General features: G+C 38.4%; 2 protein-coding genes across 2 annotated transcripts; one reads left to right on the top strand and one right to left on the bottom strand.

Moving 5' to 3' along the window:
* Positions 1 to 5670: 5670 nt before the first annotated feature.
* LOC130836268 (olfactory receptor-like protein OLF4) lies at positions 5671 to 6651 on the top strand. The gene has a single exon (XM_057708331.1). The coding sequence runs from the start codon at positions 5701 to 5703 to the stop codon at positions 6649 to 6651; it is 951 nt and encodes a 316-aa protein (XP_057564314.1). The 5' UTR covers positions 5671 to 5700.
* Positions 6652 to 22091: 15440 nt separating this feature from the next.
* On the bottom strand, positions 22092 to 23066 carry LOC130836267 (olfactory receptor-like protein OLF4). Its single transcript, XM_057708330.1, has one exon. It carries the CDS (start codon positions 23043 to 23045, stop codon positions 22092 to 22094), a length of 954 nt encoding a protein of 317 aa, XP_057564313.1. The 5' UTR covers positions 23046 to 23066.
* Between the last annotated feature and the right edge of the window lie 1487 nt (positions 23067 to 24553).

Below are 24553 nucleotides of genomic sequence, written 5' to 3'. Positions count from 1 at the left end.
TAGAAATAGAGAGTAGAATGATGGTTACCAGGAGCTAGACTGTAGACAATTTCGGGACATGTTGGTCAAAGGGTTCAAACTTTCAGTTCTAAGATGGATAAGTTTTAAGGATCTAAAAGACAACTTGGTAACAATAGTTAACAATATTGTATTATATCTTTGAAAATTATTAAAAGGGTAAATCTTAATTGTTCTCACCGCAAGGAAAACATGGTAATTTTTTATGGTGATGAAAGTGTTAACTAACTTTGTTGTGGTAATTATTTTAGAATACATAAATATATCATATCATTACACTGTATATCTGAACTTACACAAAGTTATAGGTCAATTATGTCTCAATAGATGTAGAAAAATTAACATAAAATGTACAATTTATAGAAATGAAGGAACTATATAAAAATTGGGTACATACTGTCTGATTCTATTTGTACATAATTCAAAACTGCAAAATAATAATTGTTTTGGATGTAATTGTGAAAAGTTAAACTCCCTAAGCCACAGTAACCTTATTTCTGAATGTAATGTAGGACACTAAACAGAATTTCTAATGGATGTGCAGAGGAATAAATGAAATAAGTGGAAACATTCTTTTGTGTCCAATGAAAATGGTCAAGATTAAGGAGCGTGAGTGTATGTATTTGTGTAAATGTTACATACGATTTCTTTTAAATAACCACACTGACACACATACTGATTAGCAATCCAATCTGTTATGTTTGTTGGAAACTTGAGACAAAGTTGGATGCTAAAAAAGTGAGAGAATGAACATTTATATTAACATGAAATGAAGGAATGTAGAAATTCAGGCACAATGATTTAAGGTAGAATGAATGAACTTAATGTTAATAACGAATTAATTTTCCTATCTTAACATCTCAAAGTCCCCAAAGCCAGAATTTACATGATGGAAAATTCTCTGTATCAGCAAATGGACCCAAATATCTCCAAATTGACTTTAATCTACATCTACTTCTGATGGGACAGCAACACAAAACAACTATATCCAAGGAAAGCTAAATAAATACATTGAGGTTGAAATTCAGTTTTCGCAAACAAAATTTTATTGGATAAATATCTGTATTAAGTTCTTATTGCTGCTTGAACAAATTACCACAGGAAAAATGTAAAACAAATTTATACTGTTACATTTCTGAATGTCAGAAACCTGAAATTGTTTCTATTGAGCTAAAATAATAAGATCAGCATGTCTGGGCTCCTTCTGGTGGATGGATGAAAGAATTTTTTCCTGTCTTCTTCCAATTTCTAGAGGCTACCTGCATTCCTTGGCTAATGGCCACATCTTCAAAGTCAGCAGCTTAACATTTTCAAATCTCTCTGGGACTCCAACTCTTCTGCCTCTTCCACATTTAGAGGGCCACTGTGATTAAGTTATTTCCACCCAGATAATCATGGTTAATCTACTTAAGGTCAGCCTGTGAGAAATTTTATTCCATGTAGTACCTTAAACGCCCTCTGCTATGTAGAATAACATACTCAAAGGTTGTAGAGATTAGGTTGTGGACATCTTTTGGAGGCCCTTATTCTGCCTACTACGAAGATTATTTGGTATGATCCAAGGGCTCTTTTACAAAATAATTGGACACAAAATTTACCATAAACTGTGGAATGAATGAACATACTTTTCATTTAAAATTTCACACAAAGATTATTTTGGGTAGAGAAAAGGTAAAACTATGTACACATGATACTAAAACATAACGGCAGCCTTCCTTACTCAAATACTTGGCCACAATTCAGTACTTTCACCAAAAGCACCATCCTGGTGCCTCATTTCTCACCAGGGAGGATGCCCTGTATGAGAAAGTGCATTTGAACTAGCATCTGGGTGACTGGTACACACAGAGATCTGGGGAAAGTGCTGGTCTAGAATAGGTTTACTCTTATTCTCACTTTTGACATTTGGGGCAAGATCATTGCTTGTGTTTGGCGCTGTCCTGGGCATTGTAGGTGTTTAGCAGCATCCCTCCAACATGACCAAATACCACCTATGGCAAAGACAACTCTGACTGAGAACCACTGGCCCAGAGTTTGAAAAGTGGGAAAAAAACAAAACCTGACAGAATTCCTAAAAATGCTCCATGCCTTACTCAGATTATAAATGTCAGATCACTAACCCCCATGAATCCCATTTCTGCAATGGAAAATAGAGGTCATAATATTACTGTCTCATAGAATGGAGTTTTCTAAAAATTATCATATAATCCCTATAATGTGCTAAGATCTAAAATATCTCTCTTATAGTTAACAAAGAGTTTCGAATGAGGGACTAAATGACAGCTCTTAACTGGTGCTAAAAGTCTAAAATTGCTACTTGCTTTGGCAAAAATTTCATGACTCAAGGCAGTGTACTAACCAAAGATTTATATTAAAAAAAAATAAGTTAACCCACTTGTTGAAGACGGGAATGGTGATTTTCTAGAGATATCAGGGGCTGTGATCCACCAAAGTCAAAGCATTGATTAGGGACCTAATTAAGAAGGGATCCTCAATCTTAGACTCTGGAGGAAACTTGAACTCAGGGTTGGGATGAGGTGCTGGGACCTTGTCTTCCTCTGGAAGACGGGAGACGTCCTGGAAGGCGTAATAAACCCTGAATTCAATTTGGCTTGTGTGTGTCCTAGACACAGAGAAGTAGCAGGAACATTTTTGTATCTGTCCAGACCAGGGTCCCTCAGGGAAATCACTTATTAGAGGTGGTGGTAACAAGAGGGAAATGTGCTAATGAGCAGACATGGGGAGCTGTAAATACCTCCTCCATTGCAGTCCCCCAGGCTGTGCATCCTTGGAATGGACAGGATATGGTTGTTGCTTTTGGAGTCATAACTCTGACTAGGGGACCAATGTTTGACACCATTCTGCTGTCTTGTTGGGGAACAGAGCTTCTATTTCCACCATCAAGCACCCAAGATGAATTCGGAATCAATGTTGAGACCTTCTTTTCAGAGACTCCACCCAGGTGAGTCCAAGAGCCCAGTAAATATCTCTGGTGAAGGTCAAAGGGAACGGCAGCCGGAGTCCACCTGAGAGCCAATCCAGACGAGCCCAGAGCCGAGACGACTGTAGTTGTTTGTTGGCTTGATTAATTAAGTGATGTATTAATTTATGATGACAAACGTATAAGTGAATATTAAACTCAGCAATGCAAGGGTCAATGCTGACCATTAAACGGTGAAAATGTAAGTTCAATTTCAAAAGCGAATAGGAGATATAAAGTGCTTCCACTAAAAATAGAACCTAAGTCCAAGGACCTTTGAGGTGAACTGGAGTAGAGAAATAGGGGATTAGCTGTGCAGGGATGTTCAGTGATATAAGGACACTTTTGAAAATGTGGAGTTTATTGGACAATGATGAGAAATGTCCACACCAAGGAATGCTGGTAAACATTTTCTTGCAGCAGCAGTTCAGGAGACAAACACTTCATAGCATCTCCCCTCTGTTAGTATTCAAATAAAAATGTATTTATTGTATGAAAAGGGGTGTGCTCATGAGCTTACCCTGCAATTATTTCATTTCCTGTAACACTCAATATATTTCTAGATTGGTTAATCAGTAACTTTCTCTGTTGAAAACTAAGTCCTTTACTTTCGTATTTCTGATTTTCTTCTTTAAAACAAAGAATTGCAATTTTTCATCATTGCTATTTACCATTTAGTTATTTTATACATGTATACAAGAATTTGTTCAGAATGTCTGGGAGTTTATAAATTTTGTGTTGTAAAAACTGTCAATCATATTATGTTCTCTCCACCCCTTTAAATGTTTTTAACTAAAGGAATAGAGCTTCACTTAAATGTTCTTTACTTGCAAATCCTTGTTTTAAACACAAATGAAATTGAATGTTCCACTGCGTATTTCCTGATAATATATTATGCCCCATATGTATTGATATTTCTGCTTTCCACGTATCTTATTTCTTATTGTTTAATTGATTCTATTGTTACTAGATCTATTTATGAATGTTGCATTATTTTTAGGCACCATTTGGGAGGTGATCTTTACATTTGACGAAAAATCAGCTTTATCTTCCATATGCCTTCTTGAATCCATACGTATCTGCGTAAGAGTAGATTATAATTTAGATACTGCTTCCTCCCCACATTTTAAAAGACTGTCATATTCTTTCACTTTTGAGTCTTTGGTAATCTAAAAGTGAGTTAATGATCCTCACTGACATCATTACATTGTACCTATTGATATATTTTCTTTTAGAAATTAGTTTTGGATTTTCTTTCAAATTTGTTTCATATATTTTTATATTGAATCACATTTTTATATTGAATTGACAGATTACAGAGAATTATCTCATGTACAAGATATCATCATGAACATTAAATTGATTTATCCTTCTTGTCCTTTAAATTCCTCTCTCTCTCTGTGTTTACTGAACGCACTTTTAGGATGTCTTTATATACAGGACAGAAAATGGCCATACCAACGTGGAGCCCCAAGATTACTTGCCCATGGGAGGCTTAAGAATAGGAATTTCTAGATACTAGTCCTGCAGAATTGATGAGAAAGTTACTATGACCTGGCCACCATGTTGCGTGTTGTATGCATTCATATTCTAAAGAGTGGGAGGGGTGAGAAGAACATGGAAGTAACACACACCAGGAGGCCATGGTGTGCTTTATAGTGTGTGTGTGTGTGTGAGAGAGAGACTTGTGGTGTGAGAACAGCTCTCAGACAAGGGTACAAGGGCTCATGGGTTCATATATTCCAGGGTGGCAGAGGCCAGAACACAATTGATATTTGGTGCTAAGGAGGAGATCTGTCTCAATTCACAAATCCCTTTGCAACCAAGTTAATAAAGTGCAAGAGGTACATAGTGTGGATGAGGGTCTCTCTGTGTCTTGAACTTTCAGCAGCAGTGAGTCCCGCTGGTTCTTTAAAATTCACTGACATCATCAATCATCACTTTCTGTCTTGCCTATTATTATCCCAACACTGGCTTCCTTGTTTGGATGTAAATATCTGAAAGAAGCACCTTCCTCAGGGCCCTTGCAGTGGCTGTTCCCTCTGCCAGGCACACACTTCCCCAGATATGCTCTGGCCCTGTCTTCTCCGCTTTGAGGTCTCTGTTTAAACATCACCTTGTTTGACTGCCTTGACACAACACCCAGTAAAATATAACACCTCATATCCACTCCTTGGTTTAAAACTGCATTGTTTGCATCATAGCTCTGGTCACCATCTGACTATATATATTTTTTATATTTACTTACATACTTTCTCCATCATTAGATAGTAGCAGTTTGTGTATTTCAGCATCTTGAATTTATTGACTTGAAAATGCCTGAGAAATTGTCTACCCTGAATATACAAGGGTGAGTCAAAAAATATCTACACTTTGGCTATAGAATTTATAGAAGTATTAATACAACCGCAGTGCAGATAATTTTAGAATCACCGTCATATATTCTTAAATGAATGAGAGAATTTCTCATATAAACTGTAGAATGTAAAACTTCTTGAGGGAGATGTTGGTTTGGGGGTAAAAATTCCTAATCAGAGATGAAATGGGGATTCCTGTCAAGGAACAAATCCATACACAAAAAGTACTGAAATTATTTCTTGACCAAAAAAGATAAATTGTAATATTTCAATTATGTGAGTAATACTCATTTCTGTAAAATTAATTATGTTCTTTTCCTCTTTCCTGGAAGTTACCTCCACCACATGGACCTATTGAATGACACACAAGTTTCAGAAATTCTTCTTCTGGGATTTTCAGAAGACGCAGAATTGCAACCGCTCGTATTTGGGCTTTTCCTCTCCATGTACCTGATCACTGTGTTCGGGAACCTGCTCATCATCCTGGCTGTCAGCTCAGACTCCCATCTCCACACCCCCATGTACTTCTTCCTCTCCAACCTGTCCTTTGTAGACATCTGTTTCACCTCCACCACCATCCCAAAGATGCTGTGGAACATTCAGACCCAGAGCAAAGTCATCACCTATGAAGGTTGCATCATCCAGATGTATTTTTATATACTATTTGTATGTTTGGATGACTTTCTCCTGACTGTGATGGCCTATGACCGGTTTGTGGCCATCTGTCACCCCCTGCACTACATGGTCATCATGAGCCCCCGGCTCTGTGGACTGCTGGTGCTGGTGTCCTGGATCATGTGTGTCCTGCATTCCTTGTTGCATAGCTTATTGGTATTGAGATTGTCCTTCTGCACAGACTTGGAAATTCCTCATTTTTTTTGTGAATTCAAGCAGATTGTCCAATCTGCCTGTTCTGACACTTTTGTTAATGATATAGTGATATATTTTGCAGCTGTGCTGCTGGGTGGTGGTCCTCTGTTTGGTATCCTTTACTCTTACTCAAAGATAGTTTCCTCTCTACGTGGAATCTCAGCTCAGGGGAAGTATAAAGCATTTTCCACCTGTGCATCTCACCTCTCCATTGTCTCCTTGTTTTATTGTACAGTCTTAGGAGTGTACTTTACCCCTGCTGCTACCCACAGCTCACACTCAAGTGCAACAGCCTCGGTGATGTACACTGTGGTCACACCCATGCTGAACCCCTTCATCTACAGTCTGAGGAACAAAGACATAAAGAGGACTCTGGAAAGATTATTTGGGAAGAAAACTATAAATGGGCCAGTTTTCCTAAGGTGAAGAACTGCCACAGTTGTGGTGATCAAAGCTTCACACAGAGAAATTGTAATTCTTTGAAAAGACTGTGGAAATAGAACTTACTCCTTCTATGTATTCCTTGATGTAATTATTTCAAACTCTCTGTTCAAATTAAGTAACTTTATTAAGTTTCTGGTCTCATGATATCCTACTTCTTCCCTTTCTTGCTTTCCTGCTTTCTGAAATTTATTCCTACCTTTGGATTAGAAATATTTGGAAATTCCCATTTACTTATTAGACATAGTATATTTTTTAAGAATAATTTATTTTCAAATAACAAATATCATACTGAATAATTTTTCTTTTGTTTTCTCAAAAAGAATAGTAAGGAGCTGTTCTACTGCTGTGGAAAAAAAAACTACATTTGACAACGAAGGCCGTTTACAGAATATATAGTAGAATTAAATCTATCTTAATTGCTCTTCAAAAAAGGTTAACTTTGGAATACGTTGTGTTTAATAGATGGTCATTTGGTTTTATTCTTCTCATAGGCATCCTGTCCTCTTATTCACCTCTGTGTTCACAGTATGAATCATAGTCCCTTTGAAAAACTGATCATCAAATACATGATCACAAGAGGATTCTTTATTGAAAGAAAAACTTTTAATAAATAGATGAACCTAGGGCTTCCTAGGTGGTGCAGTGGTTAAGAATCTGCCTGCCAATGCAGGGGACACGGGTTCAATCCCAGCTCCAGGAAGATCCCACATGCCATGGAGCAAATAAGCCCGTGCGCCACAACTATTGAGCCTGTGCTTTAGAGCCAGTGAGTCACAAGTATTGAGCCCATGTGCTGTAACTACTGAAGCCCATGCGCCTAGAGCCCGTGCTCCACAACAAGAGAAGCCATGGCAATGAAGAGCCCGCGTACCACAATGAAGAGCAGTCCCCACTCACCGCAACTAAAGAAAGCCCGCGCACAGCAAAAGGAGACCCAACACAGCTAATAAAATAAATAAATAAATAAATTTATATAAAAAAATAAATAGATGAAGCTAGTATGATATTAGAACCAGAGATGATCCTACCTTTAAGGGAGTAAAGTTTTAAAACATACAATGTATTTCTATGTAACAGTATTTCTTTTTCATGTTGTACATCTACTCATTGGAATAGGAAGGATTGTTGTGGATGCATATGGAAACTTACAGATATGGGTGAACAAGTGATTAGCCTTTTAAAATATCATTATTGTCCTCACTTCTGTTAGCTTTGATTATTGTATTGCATACACATTTCCTGCATAACAAGGCACACTAAAAGCAAATGAGTTAACATAATTCCCTTGTTACCCAATGTGAATGTATGGTGTGGCATTGTTCTGAGCACTGCAGGTCTCCTTATGAATCTCTAGTCAACTGTGAGTCTCAACATTGTGTTTCTAAGGCTCACCCATGATGTTGTGTGTGGTTATGATGACCTCTCTCTGTCTCTATCTCTGTCTCTGTCTCTTTTATGTAACAACTTTTAGTTCCTATCTCTTTATTAAAATTGAGGTATAACTGACATGCAGAGATGACCTTAAAATATGTACACCTGAATCTAACACAAAACCACAGAATCTTTACACAAAATGTAGTCCTCAGACCTGGACCTGCAGTATCAACTCCAGGAGCTAGTCGGAAATGTAGAATTTCTGGGCCCACCAGGACTTGATTAATTTGAATTTGCATTTGGTCTTACATCCTGGGTAAATGGTACGCACATTGGAGCTGGAGATGTACTGGTCCAGAATAGGTTTTCTCACCTTCTAGCTGTTGACATTTGGGGTTAGAAAATTCTTTGTGTTGGGTGCTGTCCTGTGCATTGTAGCTGTTTAACAGCATCACTTCAGACTTTGCCCAGTATCTCCAAAGGACACAATCATCTCTGGTTGAAAAATTCTGTACAGAGTTTGAGAACTGGAAGCATTCTGACAACGAGATCCATCCTTACTCGGATTATAATTTTGGGCTAATCACCAAGTCCCACTTCTGCATTGGAGAATGTAGTTTATAATAATATTATGTCACAGAATGGATTCTAAAAATTAATGCAGACAATCTATATAAGGTGCTAATCTTAGGTGACAGAGCATAAAAATACCTTAATATATCACTTGCAACTTACAAATGTGTTATAATGAAGGTTTAAATGCTAGCTCTTAACTTGAGATATACAGAAGAATTTCCTAGTTGTTTAGGCAACTGTGTCATGAGACAAGGAGCCCATTGCATAGGGTTTGATATGAAGGGAACACAGTTCTTTTTTTGAAAAGGAAAAATATAAATTTTGTGGAGATACCAGCAGCTCTTGCCACTGTAAAATATTATTAGATAGAAAACAAAAAGAGACAGAAGACCAGAAGGTGAAGCTCTCAGGCCCTATGATGATAGCAGAGCCCAGCAGGAAGAAGAAAAATTCCTCTTTTTTTTCCTGGTAAGAACTCAGCCAATGAAAAGTCATGGACTCTTTGCTTGCTATAGCCCTCTTAAGTTCTTTCCCCCTTTATAGAACTGTACTTTTTCCTTGGCTGTGCAGAGACTGGCATGTGACTTCCTGCGGTTGCAGGTCCCAAATCACGATTTTCTGCTGATCCCAAATAAACTCATCTTTGCTGGAGGAATAACTTGAAGTCTACTTGTTTTCTGTCAACACCCCCAGAAGTCAAAGTTTTGTGGGAAATGGACCTAATCTAGTCTGGTTCCTCAATCTTAGGCTTTGGAGGTAACTTGAACTCAGGGATGTGATAAGGTTCTGGGAGGTCAGACCTCGTAAAGCATGAGAGTTTGTGGGAAGACATTCTGGAACCTTTTTGAAGCATTGAAAATGTTAATGTATGTGGGCCGAGCGATGGGATTCAGAATGTCCTGCTTGAGCAGTGGAGGAGCTGAGGGTGCGGGGCGTGGAGACTAATATCACCCTGTTTGGTCCTGAGGGATGGCTGGTTAGCCAAAGACGGGTAAGATTCCTCAGAGGAGGAACAACCTAAGACAGGCACAGCCGCAGAGGGGCCAACAGGGGTGGTGCATAGAACCTTCCTTATATCACCGTGTTTGGCCCTAGAGGATGACTGGTTAGCCAAAGACGGGTAAGATTCCTCAAGGGAGGAACAACCTAAGACAGGCACAGTCGCAGAGGGGCCAACACGGGTGGGGCACAGACCCCCAATATCTGAGAGAGGTCTCCTACCCCCAGGGCTGTTTTGCTCTCCACACCCAGCTCAAATCCACACCTGCTCAACTCAGATCCAGGAAGTAAACAAAGATAATTGCCTCAGTCATGTGAGGCCTTTGATTGTTTATGAGTGTAACCTGAGAATGTTAGCCCACGAACTCAATAAAAGAAGCCTGGGATGAGTCAGCGGGGCTCTTGATCCGAGAGGTCTTGAGCCCCCCGGTCCCACTTTTCTCTTCAGTCTGTGTCTGTGTCTTCTTCAAGCTTGCGGCACCCGTCACTCACCTCGAGTCGCCGAGCTGGTCTCGGCAAGAGTTCATGGTTAAGAAATTAAAATAAAAAAAAAGAATTCACTTGGATTCTAACCTAGTTTCTAGGGAACATTCAGTAGGATGTTTCTGTCTAGACCAGTTTCCTCCAAAGAAATCATGTGATTAGCGCTTGGAGTAACAAAAGAAAAATATACCTGATGGACAGATATAGGTAACTGTAAATGTCTCCTTGCTGCAGTCCCTCAAGGTGTGTAACCTTGAGCTCAGAAAAAGAAAACGTTTCTTTTGAGTCCTAAGTCTGGCTGGGGGGCTGATGTTTCATCCCTTCCTGCTGTTTTATCTGGGGACATAAGTGCAATCCCCATCCTCAATCATCCAGGAGGAATTCTGACTTCCATAAGGCAATGTTTCTCTTAGAAATCTCATCCAGGTGAATCCAAGAGTCCAGTAGGTATTTCATCAAAGAGTCAGGTAGAATGGAAGCCAAAAAAATTTTATCTGAGTCACCTGAGACTTGGTCTAGCCTCGCCAAGAGCTGAGAGATCCCTGTGTTTGTTTGCTTGATTAATTAATTATTGTATTTAATTTTGATGCCAAAAAGAGAAGTGAACTTTGAACTCAACAATGCAGGGGTGAAGCAGGATCAAGATAGAGGAGTAGGAAGACCCGGAGCTCAGTACCCCACAAACACATCAAAAATACAAATAAATATACAGCAACTCTGGTTGATAAAAATCTGAAGAATGGCTCTTTTATAAACAAGATTATAAAGAAAGAACATCAAAGAATCTGCTGGAAGTGGAGGAGAAAGGATCTAGTCAGGACCTTCATACCCACTGAGTGACCCAGAAGCAAAGGGGACTATCACAGGCTCAGGGATCCTCCCTGGGGAGCTAGGGGTTTGAGCCATATATTACGCTGTCCAGCCCTGAGGTTTATAAAACAAAGAACATTGCCCACTGTCTAATTCAGCAAGGATTACGTCATAAGCCACTGTGGTCATGGACCAACAGTGCACCCTGAAATGAATTAAGGATGAGAAACAGAATAAGACACTCTGTTTTAGAAAAACAAGCCCCTTAGGTACTTAGATAATTCTTAGGAAGACTTTTAATGAAGTTAGATTCTTGCATCTTCCCATAAATAGAAAAACACTAAAATCATTAACTGAAGTATCAGTTAATGACTAGCTGTAAACTTTTACAGAGATGTAAGCTTGATGGCATATATTCCCAGGCTGAAGTCATATGTGTACACAGGAGTCTCCCCGTACCTCTTTAGAGATGTCCTCTCAGAGCTACTGAGAGGCTGTTTCCCAGGCTAAAGCACTCAGTAAGGGCTTTGAAAAAACCTGACATTCACAACTCTTACACTGTGTTTTTCTTTCAGTCAACAGGTCCAACACTAAGAAGATGTGCTCACTGGGCTGGTTTGAAATCCATCGAGGTTCCCTGGAGGGCTGTAAGAACCAAGACTCCAGTATTAAAGAGCACATGCTCAAACTTCCTTACTCCCCATCCAGCATTGGGGCAACATATTGAAAACTGCCTAAGGCTCTTGCCAGCGCACCTGGAACACTGACTGTGTCCCCCCTTCTGTACTGAGTCGTGCTCCAGGCCCTCCTCCTCCAGCACTGCTCCCTGCTAAGGCAGAGGCCACCATTGCCAACATGCCTGCATGAACCAGGGAAGAAGTGGATACAGCTCAGGTACTGGTCCTGACTCTAGCCAGGCAGAGACTGTCATTGCCAGCATGTGTGTACAGACTTGGGAAGGAGTGGAGACACTTGGGCTAAATTTTCCTCTAGGCAGAGTGGAGGCTGCCTTTGCTGTTGTGCATGCACCTGTGCTCCAGCGGGGAGAGAAGCCAGCTTGGGCCCCAGCTCCGCCTGAAGCCAGGACAGAGACCACCATTACCATTGCAAATACACACACACACACACACACACCCCAAGGAAAGAGTAGAACAGCTCAGTAATTCAATGCCAACACCTTCAGCTATGAACACACTTCTAACTAAGACACACACACTGGGGAAATTTGGAACCAGCTGAGAAGTGCAGCCCCGAAATGCAGGTGAAGGTCCAGCCTCCAGTAGGGCTGCAACCACCATTGAGCCTAAAAGAAGACCTGGACCCCAGCTGCCTCTAGCACTATCCCCTATGAATCAGGCTTACTTTCGACCAAGGCAGCAACCACCAGCACAATATGGGAGAAGATGTAGCCCACGCTCACTTTGGACCCAGCTCTTCCACCAAATCCACTGGGCACGTGCAGACAGCATAGGGATGCTCCCACACAAGGACACACATTCAAGAAAAGAATATGTAATTGTTTCATCTAATTTCATAGAGACAGAGAAAATTAAAACACTTAGAAAACAGATGAATATCTTTCAAATGAAATAACAGGATAAAACTCCATTAAAAACTCATTGACATATAGATAAATAATGTACTTGAACTTGGGAAAAATATAGATGAACCCAGTGAGAATGTCAACAAAGAACTAGAAAATATAGAAAAAATAATCATCAGAGCTGAAGAATACAATAAATGAAATGAAAAATGCAATACAAGGAAATAGCAGAATCCCTAAGCCCCTCTAAGTTTCATTTCTATGATGGAGAATACAGGTCATAATAGTACTTTGTCAAGAGTGGATCCTAACATTAAATGCAACCTGTGTATGGTACTAATCTCAGGATACAGTACATTAAAATATCTAAATATATCATGTATAATTTATGATGTTTTATAATGAAGGACTAAATGGCAGTCTTTAACCAGTGACATAAGTATGAATTCCCTAATTGTTTAGGCTAATGTGTCTTGAGACAAGGCGTCTATTGCCTGAGCTTTAATATGAAAGGAACACAGTTGCTCCTGCCTTGTTATTTGCTTTTGGTTTTTTTTTTTTTTTTAAGGAGAATAGAAAGGTTCTGGAGATATAGTATCTTTTTCCACTGTGAAAATGAAGAAAGAGAAACTTCAATTAAATTGCATTGCAAATCAACTGTACTCCAATAAAAATTTTTTAAAAAGTTATAATAAAAGATAAACATATGCAGTATATTTCCAAAATATACAAACAGCTCATACAGCTCAATATCAACAAAAGCAACAACTCATTCAAAAAATGGCTTTATTTGGGATCAGTAGAGAATTCCTCTTAGAGGTCTGCAGCCATGTCGAGCCACATGCAACTCTGCACAGCAAGGGAAGGAGAAAGCTTTTATAGAGGGGAAAGAGGAGTTACAGGGCAATAGTGACCTAAGTCCACGGTTTTGAATTGGCTGAGTTCTTGCCAAGAAAAAAGAGGCCAAACTACAAACAAGACAGGAACACAAACCCACCCATAAGCACACAGACTACCTAAAGCCATATTAACCTCACAGATACTGTAAAACACACCTCCTGACATGGCCGTGCTCATTAGAGAGAAAAGACACAGCGCCACACACTGGAAAGCAGACACCAGACACCCCCACCAGGAAGCCTCCGCAAGACACAGGACAAACACCACCACAGGGGCAGAGGGCAGAAACAAGAGGAATTACTACTAGGTAGAGAAGGGAAAGGAGACAGCAAATCCTATAAATTAGACAAAATGAGAAAACAAAGAAACACCATGCAGGCAAAGGAGCAGGAAAAAAACCCCACAAGACCAAATAAATGAAGAAGGAACAGGAAAATTGCCTGAAAAAGAATTCAGAGTAATGATAGTAAAGATGATCCAAAATCTTGAAAACAGAATAGAGAAAATACAAGAAACAGTTAATGAGGACTCAGAAGAACTAAAGAGCAAACAAACAGTAATGGACAACAAAATAACTGAAATTAAAAATACTCTAGATGGTATAAACAGCAGAATAACTGAGGCAGAAGAACGAATAAGTGAGTTGGAAGATAGAATGGGGGAAATAAATGCCACAGAGCAAGAAAGAGAAAAAAGAATAAAAAGAATGGAAGACAGTCTCAGAGACCTTGGGGACAACATTAAATTCACCAATATTTGAATTATAGGCATCCCAGAAGAAGAAGAAAAAAAGAAAGGGTCTGAGAAAATATTTGAAGAGCTTATAGTGGAAAACTTCCCCAGCATGGGAAAGGAAATAAGTCCAAGAAGTGCAGAGTCCCATATAGAATAAACCCAAGGAGAAATACACCGAGGCACATATTAATCAAATTAATGAAAATTAGACACAAGGAAAGAATATTAAAAGCAGCAAGAGAAAAGCAACAAATAACATATAAGGGAAAACCCATAAGGGTAACAGCTGATCTTTCTGCAGAAGCTCTGCAGGCCAGAAGGCAGGATATATTGAAAGTCCTGAGAGAGAAAAACCTACAGCCAAGAATACTCTACCCAGCAAGAATCTCATTCAGATTCAATGGAGAAATCAAAAGCTTTCCAGACAAGCAAAAGTTAAGAGAACTCAGCACCACCAAACCAGCCTTACAACAAGTGCTAAAGGAACTTTTCTAAGCAGGAAACACAAGAGAAGGAAAAGATCTGCAAAAACAAACCCCAAACAATTAAGAAAATGGTAATAGGAACACACATGTCAATAATCACCTTAAATGTAAATTGATTAAATGCCCCAACCAAAAGACACAGACTGGTTGAATGGATACAAAAACAAGACCCTTCTATATGCTGCCTACAAGAAACCCACTTCAGATCAAGGGATACATATAGGCTGAAAGTAAGGGGATGGAAAAAGATACTCCATGCAAATGGAAACCAAAAGAAAGCTGGAGTAGCAATACTCATATCAGACAAATTAGACTTTAAGGTAAAGACTATTATAAGAGACAAGGAAGGACACTACATGATGATCAAGGGATCCATCCAAGAAGAAGATATAACAATTTTAAGTATCTATGCCCCCAACATAGGAGCACCTCAATACATAAGGCAAATGCTAACAGCATAAAAGCGGACATCGACAGTAACACAATAATAGTAGGAGACTTTAGCACCCCACTTACATCAATGGACAGATCATCCAAACAGAAAATAAATAAGGACACACAAGCTTTAAATGACACATTAGACCAACTCGACTTAATTGATATTTATAAGACATTCCATCCAAAAACTACAGAATACACTTTCTTCTCAAGTGCACATGGAACATTCTCCAGGATGGATCACATCTTGGGTCACAAATCAAGTCTTGGTAAATTTAAAAAAATTGATATTTTATCAAGCATTTTCTCTGAACACAATGCCATGAGCCTAGATATCAATTAAAGGGAAAAAACTGTAAAAAATACAAACACATGGAGGCCAAACAATATGCTATTAAACAACCAAGAAATCACTAAAGAAATCAAAGAGGAAATAAAAAATATCTAGAAACAAATGACAATGAAAACACAACAACCCAAAACTTATGGGACACAGCAAAAGCAGTCCTAAGAGGGGAGTTTATAGCAATACAGTCCTACCTAAAGAAACAAGAAACATATCAAATAAACAACCTACCCTTATACCTAAAACAATTAGAGAAAGAAGAACAAACAAACCCCAAAGTGAGCAGAAGGAAAGAAATCATAAAGATCAGAGCAGAAATAAGTGAAAAAGAAATGAAGGAAACAATAGCAAAGATCAATGAAACTAAAAGCTGGTTCTTTGAGAAGATAAACAAAATTGATAAACCAATAGCCAGACTCATCAGGAAAAAAAGGGAGAAGATGCAAATCAACAGAATTAGAAATGAAAAAGGAGAAGTAACAACAGATACCACAGAAATACAAAAGATCATGAGAGACTACTACAAGCAACTATATGCCAATAAATTGGATAAACTGGAAGAAATGGATAAATTCTTAGAAAAATACAATCTTCCAAGACTGAACCAGGAAGAAATAGAAACTATGAACAGACCAATCACAAGTACAGAAATTGAGGCAGTGATTAAAAATCTCCCAACAAACAAAAACCCAGGGCCAGATGGCTTCATAGGTGAATTCTATCAAACATTTCGAGAAGAGCTAACACCTATCCTTCTCAAACTCTTCCAAAATATAACAGAAGGAGGAACACTCCCAAACTCATTCTATGAGGCCACCACCACCCTGATACCAAAACCAGGCAAAGATGTCACACAAAAAGAAAATTACAGACCAATATCCCTGATGAATATAGATGCAAAAATTCTCAACAAAATACTAGCTAACAGACTCCAACAGCACATTAAAAAGATCATACACCATGATCAAGTGGGGTTTATCCCTGGGATGAAAGGATTCTTCAATATACACCAATCAATCAACGTGATACATCACATCAACAAATTGAAGGATAAAAACCATATTATAATCTCAGTAGATGCAGAAGAAGCTTTTGACAAAATTCAACATCCATTTATGATAAAAACTCTCCAGAAAATGGGCAGAGAAGGAAATTACCTCAACATAATAAAAGGCATATATGAGAAACCAAAAGGCAACATCATTCTAAATGGTCAAAAACTGAAAGAATTCCTGCTTAGAACAGGAAGAAGACAAGGGTGTCCACTCTCACCATTACTATTCAACATAGTTTTGGAAGTTTTAGCCATAGCAATCAGAGAAGAAAACAGAATAAAAGGAATCCAAATTGGAAAAGAAGAAGTAAAATTGTCACTCTTTGCAGATGACACGATATTATACACAGAAAACCCTAAAGATGCTAGAGAAAACTGCTAGCACTAATTGATGAATTTAGTAATGTAGCAGGATGCAAAATTAATGCACAGAAATCTTTTGCATTCCTATACACTAACAACGGAAGAGCAGAAAGAGAAATTAAGGAAACTCTCCTATTTACCATTGCAACAAAAAGAATAAAATACCTAGGAATAAACCTGCCTAAGGAGGCAAAAGATCTGTATGCAGAGAACTATAAGACACTGATGAAAGAAATCAAAGACGACACAAACAGATGGAGGGACATACCATATTCTTGGACTGGAAGAATCAACATCGTGAAAATGACTGTACTACCCAAAGCAATTTATGGATTCAATGCAATCCCTATCAAATTACCAATGGCATTTTTCATAAAACTAGAACAAGAAATTTTACGATTTGTATGGAAACGCAAAAGACCCCAAATAGCCAAAGCCATCTTCAGAAGGAAAAATGGAGTTGGTGGAATCAGGCTTCCTGACTTCAAAATATACTACAAGGCCATAGTGATCAAGACAGTATGGTACTGGCACAAAAATAGAAAGGAAGATCAATGGAACAGAATAGAGAACTCAGAGACAAACCCATGCACAGAGGGGCACCTTATCTTTGACAAAGGAGGCAAGAATATACAATGGAGAAAAGACAGCCTCTTCAATAAGTGGTACTGGGAAAATTGGACAGCAACATGTCAAAGAATGAAATTAGAACACTTCCTAACACCATACACAGAAATAAACTCCAAATGGATTCAACACCTAAATGTAAGGCCAGACACTATAAAACTCCTAGAGGAAAACATAGGCAGAACGCTCTATGACATACATCAAAGCAAGATCCTTTGTGACCCACCTCCTAGAATCACGGAAATAAAATCAAGAATCAACAAATGGGACCTCATGAAACTTAAAAGCTTTTGCACAGCAAAAGAAACCATAAACAAGACTAAAAGGCAACCCTCAGAATGGGAAAAAATAATTGCCTATGAAACAACGGACAAAGGATTAACCTCCAAAATATACAAGCAACTCATGAAGCTTAATACCAAAAAAGCAAATAACCCAATCCACAAATGGGCGGAAGACCTAAATAGACATTTCTCCAAAGAAGACATACAGATGGCCAACAAACACATGAAAAGATGCTCAACATCACTAATCATCAGAGAAATGCAAGTCAAAGCCACAATGAGGTATCACCTCACACCAGTCAGAATGGCCATCATCACAAAATCTGGAAACAACAAATGTTGGAGAGGGTGTGGAGAAAAGGGAACTCTCCTGCACTGTTGGTGGGACTGTAAGTTGGTACAGTCACTATGGAAAACAATTTGGAGGTTCCTTAAAAAACTACAAATAGAACTACCATATGATCCAGTCATCCCACTACTGGGCGTATACCCAAAGAAAACCATAATCCCAAAAGAAACTTGTACCATAATGTTTATTGCAGCACTCTTTACAATAGCCAGGACATGGAAGCAACCTAAATGCCCATTAACAAATGAATGGATACAGAAGATGTGGCATATATATACAATGGAATATTACTCAGCTGTAAAAAGGGATGAGATGGAGCTATATGTAATGAGGTGGATAGAACTACAGTCTGTCATACAGAGTGAAGTAAGTCAGAAAGAGAAAGACAAATATTGTATGCTAACTCATATATACGGAATCTAAAAAAAAAAATGGTACTGATGAACTCAGTGACAAGACAAGGAAAAGGACGCAGATGCAGAGAATGGACTGGAGGACTCAAGGTTTGGGGGAGCGGGGGGTGAAGGGGAAGCTGGGACGAAGTGAGAGAGTAGCATAGACATCTATATACTACCAATCGTAAAATAGATAGCTAGTGGGAAGTTGCTGTATAACAAAGGGAGATCAGCTCAAGGATGGATAATGCCTTAGAGGACTGGGACGGGGAGGGTGAGGGGGAGTCGAGGGAGGGAGGGAATATGGGGATATGTGTATAAATACAGATAATTGACCTTGGTGGACCTCAAAAACTGGTACAAGAGTGTAAAGCAATTTTATTCCAATAAAATTCCAGAAAGCACGAAGGCTCTCAAAAGAAAAAAAAAATGTGTACCAACATACATATACACACACATACACACAACCGTTACCTTTGAACATTTCTTTGGGCTCAAGATGTATTTCTACATGTTTCACTGATTCCTCAATATATCCATCTGAAGTTATGATTGCTATCCCACATTACCTTCAGTAACAAGGAAACTGAGGCTCCACGAGGCTAAATTCTTAAAAATTACATAAAAAGCCTTTAAAATCTTGTGCACTTTCCAAAATTGTACACAAATGGAAACATGTAGTATACACTCTTAAATAGTGTAAAACTTGTATAATACACTAAATTCTGCAGTAAATATGTGCAATTTTTAGTATGTAATTATACTCCAATAAATTAGAAGATTAGAAAATCTAATGCTGCATGGTTCAGGTAGGATCTAGATCACATGTAGCTAATTTACACTTAATGGGAATGGAAGATATCACTTTAATTGGGAAGAAACCAAAGTGTCATATGTGGATTTAGGAACACTGAAGGAAAGTTAAAGTAATTCACATTTTTTTGATGATGAACTCATTTTTTTTTTTCTGTGAAGTAGGTTAACCTAGACATAGAAATGGAGTCAATTTATCACATATCGATTCAGGAGAGCCCCTTAGTACTTTATGGCATATTTGGATGTTGCTGAAAGAGATCTAAAAAGTCCTCATGACAAGAAAAAAATTGTAACTATGTATGGGGATGGATGTTAACTGGACTTATTGTGGAGAGCATTTTTCAACATACAAAAATAATAAATCGTTATGTTTTATATCTGAAACAAATATAGCGTTATATGTCAAATATGCCTCAATTTTAAATAAGGGGGAAAATACCAAAGGAAGCCACATTTAAAAAAAGAAAGAAAAGAAAGAGAAGATCATCACAGTCACACACAGCATCGTGGGTGAGTCTAAAAAGCACACGATATAGGTTCACATCTTACTGGAGACCGTGAGACCAGAAAACTCTCAGAACATCTCACCATAAATTCTTCTTTGATAATAAAGGAACTATGTTAAATTGTTTGCTTTTAGGATGGCTGTAACGCAGGAGTAGCTAAGTAACACAATAATCAAAGCTAAGAGAGGTTAGGACAATTATAATAACCCGCTGCTTTGTGTTGGCATTTATTTTTAAATTTGAAGACAGCATTGATCGTCATTCTGTTATAAAGTTTATTTTATACAACTGTATTAAAACGTGTCTATATAGGGATTCCATTCCAGGTAACCAGGACAGGTTGAAAATACATGCATATTTCTGTAGGAAAAATGGTGATGTTCAGTCATATGAGTGCATAGAAATGTAAAATCTGTCATTACTTATTCTTTCTTTTTTCATTCTGATTTATGCTCTTTTTTTTTCCAGCTCTTTATTGGAGAATAATTGCTTTATACTGTTGTGCCAGTTTCTGCTGTACAACAATCAGCTGTGTTTATACATATATCTCCATATCCCCTCCCTCCTGTGGCTCCTTCCCACCCTCCCTATCCCACCCCTTTAGGTCATCACCTATCATTGAGTTGATCTCCCTGTGTTATGCAGCAGCTTCCCACGAGCTATCTATTTGACACTTGGTAGTGTATATATGTCAATGCTACTTTCTTACTTCGTCCCAGCTTCCCCTTCCCCCCACTGCCCTGTGTCCTCAAGTTCGTTCTCTACATCCACGTCTTTATTCTTGCCCTGCCACAGGGTTCATCAGTAGCATTTTTTTTTTTTTAGATTCCATATATATGTGTTAGCATATGGTATTTTCTCTTTCTGGCTTCCTTCACTCTGTATGACAGTATTTAGGTCCATCTACCTCACTACGAATAACTTGATTTCATTCCTTTTTATGTCATTACTCATTCTTAATCCATAGAGTTGAGTAGGTTCCTGAGCATAAAGGAGAAATATAATTGGAAGATACTGATAATGATTGTTCACCCCTCCTTTAGTTGTCATGACCAAGTTTTGAGGAAGGAAGGTATTTCTTTTTTTTTTTTAATTTTATTTATTTATTTATTATTTTTTGGGGGTACACCAAGTTCAATCATCTGTTTTTATACACATATCCCCGTATTCCCTCCCGAAGGAAGGTATTTCATTTAAAGCAATGCAATGAATTATACTATAAGCAGCACTGGAAGTCTTGTATCAGAAAAAAGAAAATAATTCAATAAAATATTTTAAATGCCATCACTTGTTCACTCATATCTATATACTTCCTCATGCTTAGACAACACTTCTCCATCCTCCAATGAGAGGATGTACAACATGAAACAGAAATATTCTTACATAGTAATGTACTATATGATTTAAAATTCTGCTCCACTAAATTTAAGGTCACTTCTGGCTCCAAGATCATGCTAGTTCCATCTCTTTATTAAAATTTCTCTTTCAATGAAGAATCCTCTTGGGATCATGTGTTTGAGGATCAGTTTTTCACAAGGATTATGACTGGCACTGTGGACACAGAGCTGAATAAGAGAACAGGACCCCAATGAGGAGGCTAGAACCAAATGACCATCTATAAAACACACTGTATGCTAAAGTCTACATTTTCCAGAAGAGTTAAGATAGTGATATACAAAGGATTGCTGTGCACGTAAGTGAAACAATATGGTCTTAGATTTACCTCTCCTAAAACTTCATAAATAGCATTAGTTTCCAAGTGTATTTTTCCCACAGCAGTAGAGCAACTCATGATTACTCTTTTAGTAAAACAAAAGAAAAATTATTCAGTACAATGTTTGTTATTCAAGAAGAAATTCTTTAAAAATCTACTTTGCCTCACTAGGTAAATGGGAATTTCCAAGTATTTCTAGTCAAATATTGGGAATACATTTTGGAAAGTAGGAAAACATCAAAGGGAAGGAGGAGGACATCTTTAGATCAGAAATCTTAATAAAGTGAGTTAATTTGATTAGAGAGGTTGAAATAAAAATGTCAGTAAATACATAGAAGGAGTAAGTTCTATTTCTAAAGTTTATCAAAGAATTAGTCAATACATTTTCTCACCCTGAGAATTTTTTTTTAAATTTTATTTATTTATTTATTTATTATTTTTTGGGGGTACACCAAGTTCAATCATCTGTTTTTATACATATATCCCCGTATTCCCTCCCTCCCTCGACTCCCCGCCATCCTCCCCGTCCCAGTCCTCTAAGGCACCATCCATCCTCGAGTTGAACTCCCTTTGTTATACAGCAACTTCCCACTGGCTATTTGATCACTGCAATCATGGAACTTCATTACCTTTCGAAAAATAGACCTTTTATAGTATTTTTCCCAAATAATCTTTTCAGAGCAACATTTATGTCATTGTTCCTCAGACTGTAGATGAAGGGGTTCAGCATGGGTGTGACCACAGTGTACATTATGGAGGCTACTGCATTTGAGTGTGAGCTGTGGGTAGTAGCAGAGCTAAAGTACACTCCTAAGCCTGTACAATAAAATAAGGAGACAACAGAGAGGTGAGATGCACAGGTGGAAAATGCTTTATACTTCCCTTGAAATGATGAGATTCCACATATGGAAGAAACTATCCTAAAGTAAGAGTAAAGGATACCAACCAAGGAAACAGCCCCCAGTAGCCCAGCTGCAAAATGCATGACCATATTATTAAGAAAGTTGTCCGAACAGGCAAATTGGACCATCTGCTTGATTTCACAGAAAAAGTGAGGGATTTCCAAATCTGTGCAGAAGGAAAGTTGCAACAACATTAAACTTTCCAAAAGGGAATGTAGGATACTTATGATCCAGGACACCAGTACCAGCAGAACACAGAGCTGGGGGTTCATGATGACCATGTAGTGCAGAGGGTGACAGATGGCCAGAAAGCAATCATAGGCCATCACAGTCAGGAGAAAGTCATCTAAACATACAAACAGTATATAAAAATACACCTGGATGATGCAGCCTTCATAGGTGATGACTTTGCTCTGGGTCTGAATGTTCCACAGCATCTTTGGGATGGTGGTGGAGGTGAAACAGATGTCTACAAAGGACAGGTTGGAGAGGAAGAAGTACATGGGGGTTTGGAGGTGGGAGTCTGAGCTGACAGCCAGGATGATGAGCAGGTTTCCAAACACTGTGATCAGGTACATGCAGAGGAAAAGCCCAAATATGAGGGGCTGCAATTCTGCTTCTTCTGAAAATCCCAGAAGAAGAATTTCTGAAATATGTGTATCATTCTCTAGGTCCATGTGGTGGAGGTAACTTCCAGGAAAGAGGAAAACAATGAGATTAACTTTTCAGAAACAAGCATTACTCATGTAGCTGAAATATTACAATTTATATTTTTCAGTCAGGAAATAATTTCAGTATTTTATGTACGGATCTGGTTCCTTGCAGGGAATCCCCTTTTCATCACTGATTAGGAATTTTCATCCTCAATTCAGCATTTCCCTCAAGACCTTATTTATTCTCCAATTTAAATGAGAATGTCTTTCATTCATTTGAGAAATATATATTCAGTGTAGGCTACTTATCAGGTATTGTCTAGTCAATAATTTTTAGAAGCTGAAAAACAGAAACTGCCACAAATCTAATAATGGTGAAAGTATATAAGTGAATACAAAATTTATATAATATGTGAGATGGTGACTTCGGCTTTGAAGCAAACAAAGCAGATATAGAGCAGGGAGCATATAAGAGGTGTTATGTTTTACTGGGTGTTGTGGCAAGACAGTAAAATAAAGTGACGTATAAATAGAGATCTCAAGGAAGAGAAGGCAGAGTCAGAGCATATCTGGGGAAGTGTGTGCCTGGCAGAGGGAACAGCCACTGCAATGGCCCTGAGGAGGATGCTTCTTTCAGATGCTTAAATCCAAAAAAGGAGGCCAGAGTGGGGATAATAATAAGCAAGAGAGAGAGAGAGAGAGAAAGAGAGAGAGAGTGATGAGTGATGGAGTAAGTGAATTCAGAGAACAAGGGACCTAACTGCTGCTTAAAGTTCAAGACACAGGGAGTCTCTCGCCCACACTATGTATATCTTGCACTTTGTTAATCTGGTTGCAAAGGCCTCCTGTCAATTGAAGCAGATCTCCCTTAGCACCAAATGTTGACTGTATTATAAGCATGACCTTGGAATACAGGCGCCCATGTATTCCTGTTTGAGAACTGTTCTCTCACTATAAGGCGCACACATGCACGTGTGCACATGCACACACACACACGCAACATAGCACACTCTGGCTTCTTGGTGTGTGTTCCATGTTCTTCTCACCGCTCCCCACACAACTGTTTAGAGTACAAATGTATATAACCCATGGTGGCCAGCTTATATTAACTTTCTCATCAATTCTCATTTCTCAGAAACAGTATCTAGAAATTCCTATCTTTAAGCCTCCCATGGACAAATAATCTTGGGGGTCTATTTTGCCACAGCAATTTTATGTACTGATTATAAAAAAACACACAAAAATGTGTCCAATAAACAGAGAGAAAGAGAGAGAGACACACACAGAGAGAGATGGACAGACCGAGGGAGGAATTTTTTTTTAATTTTTTTTATTTTTTTAATTATTTTTTTTGGGGGGTACACCAGGTTCAATCAACTGTTTTTATACACATATCCCCATATTCCCTCCCTTCCTTGACGCCCCCCCCCTCGAGTCCCCCCCACTCTCCCTGCCCCAGTCCTCTAAGGCATCTTCCATCCTCGAGTTGGACTCCCTTTGTTATACAACAACTTTCCACTGACTATTTTACA

The sequence above is a fragment of the Hippopotamus amphibius genome, chromosome 15 (genome assembly GCF_030028045.1).
Source record: "Hippopotamus amphibius kiboko isolate mHipAmp2 chromosome 15, mHipAmp2.hap2, whole genome shotgun sequence".
Classification (NCBI taxonomy): domain Eukaryota; kingdom Metazoa; phylum Chordata; class Mammalia; order Artiodactyla; family Hippopotamidae; genus Hippopotamus; species Hippopotamus amphibius.
This window is presented reverse-complemented; position numbering and strand designations above follow the sequence as displayed.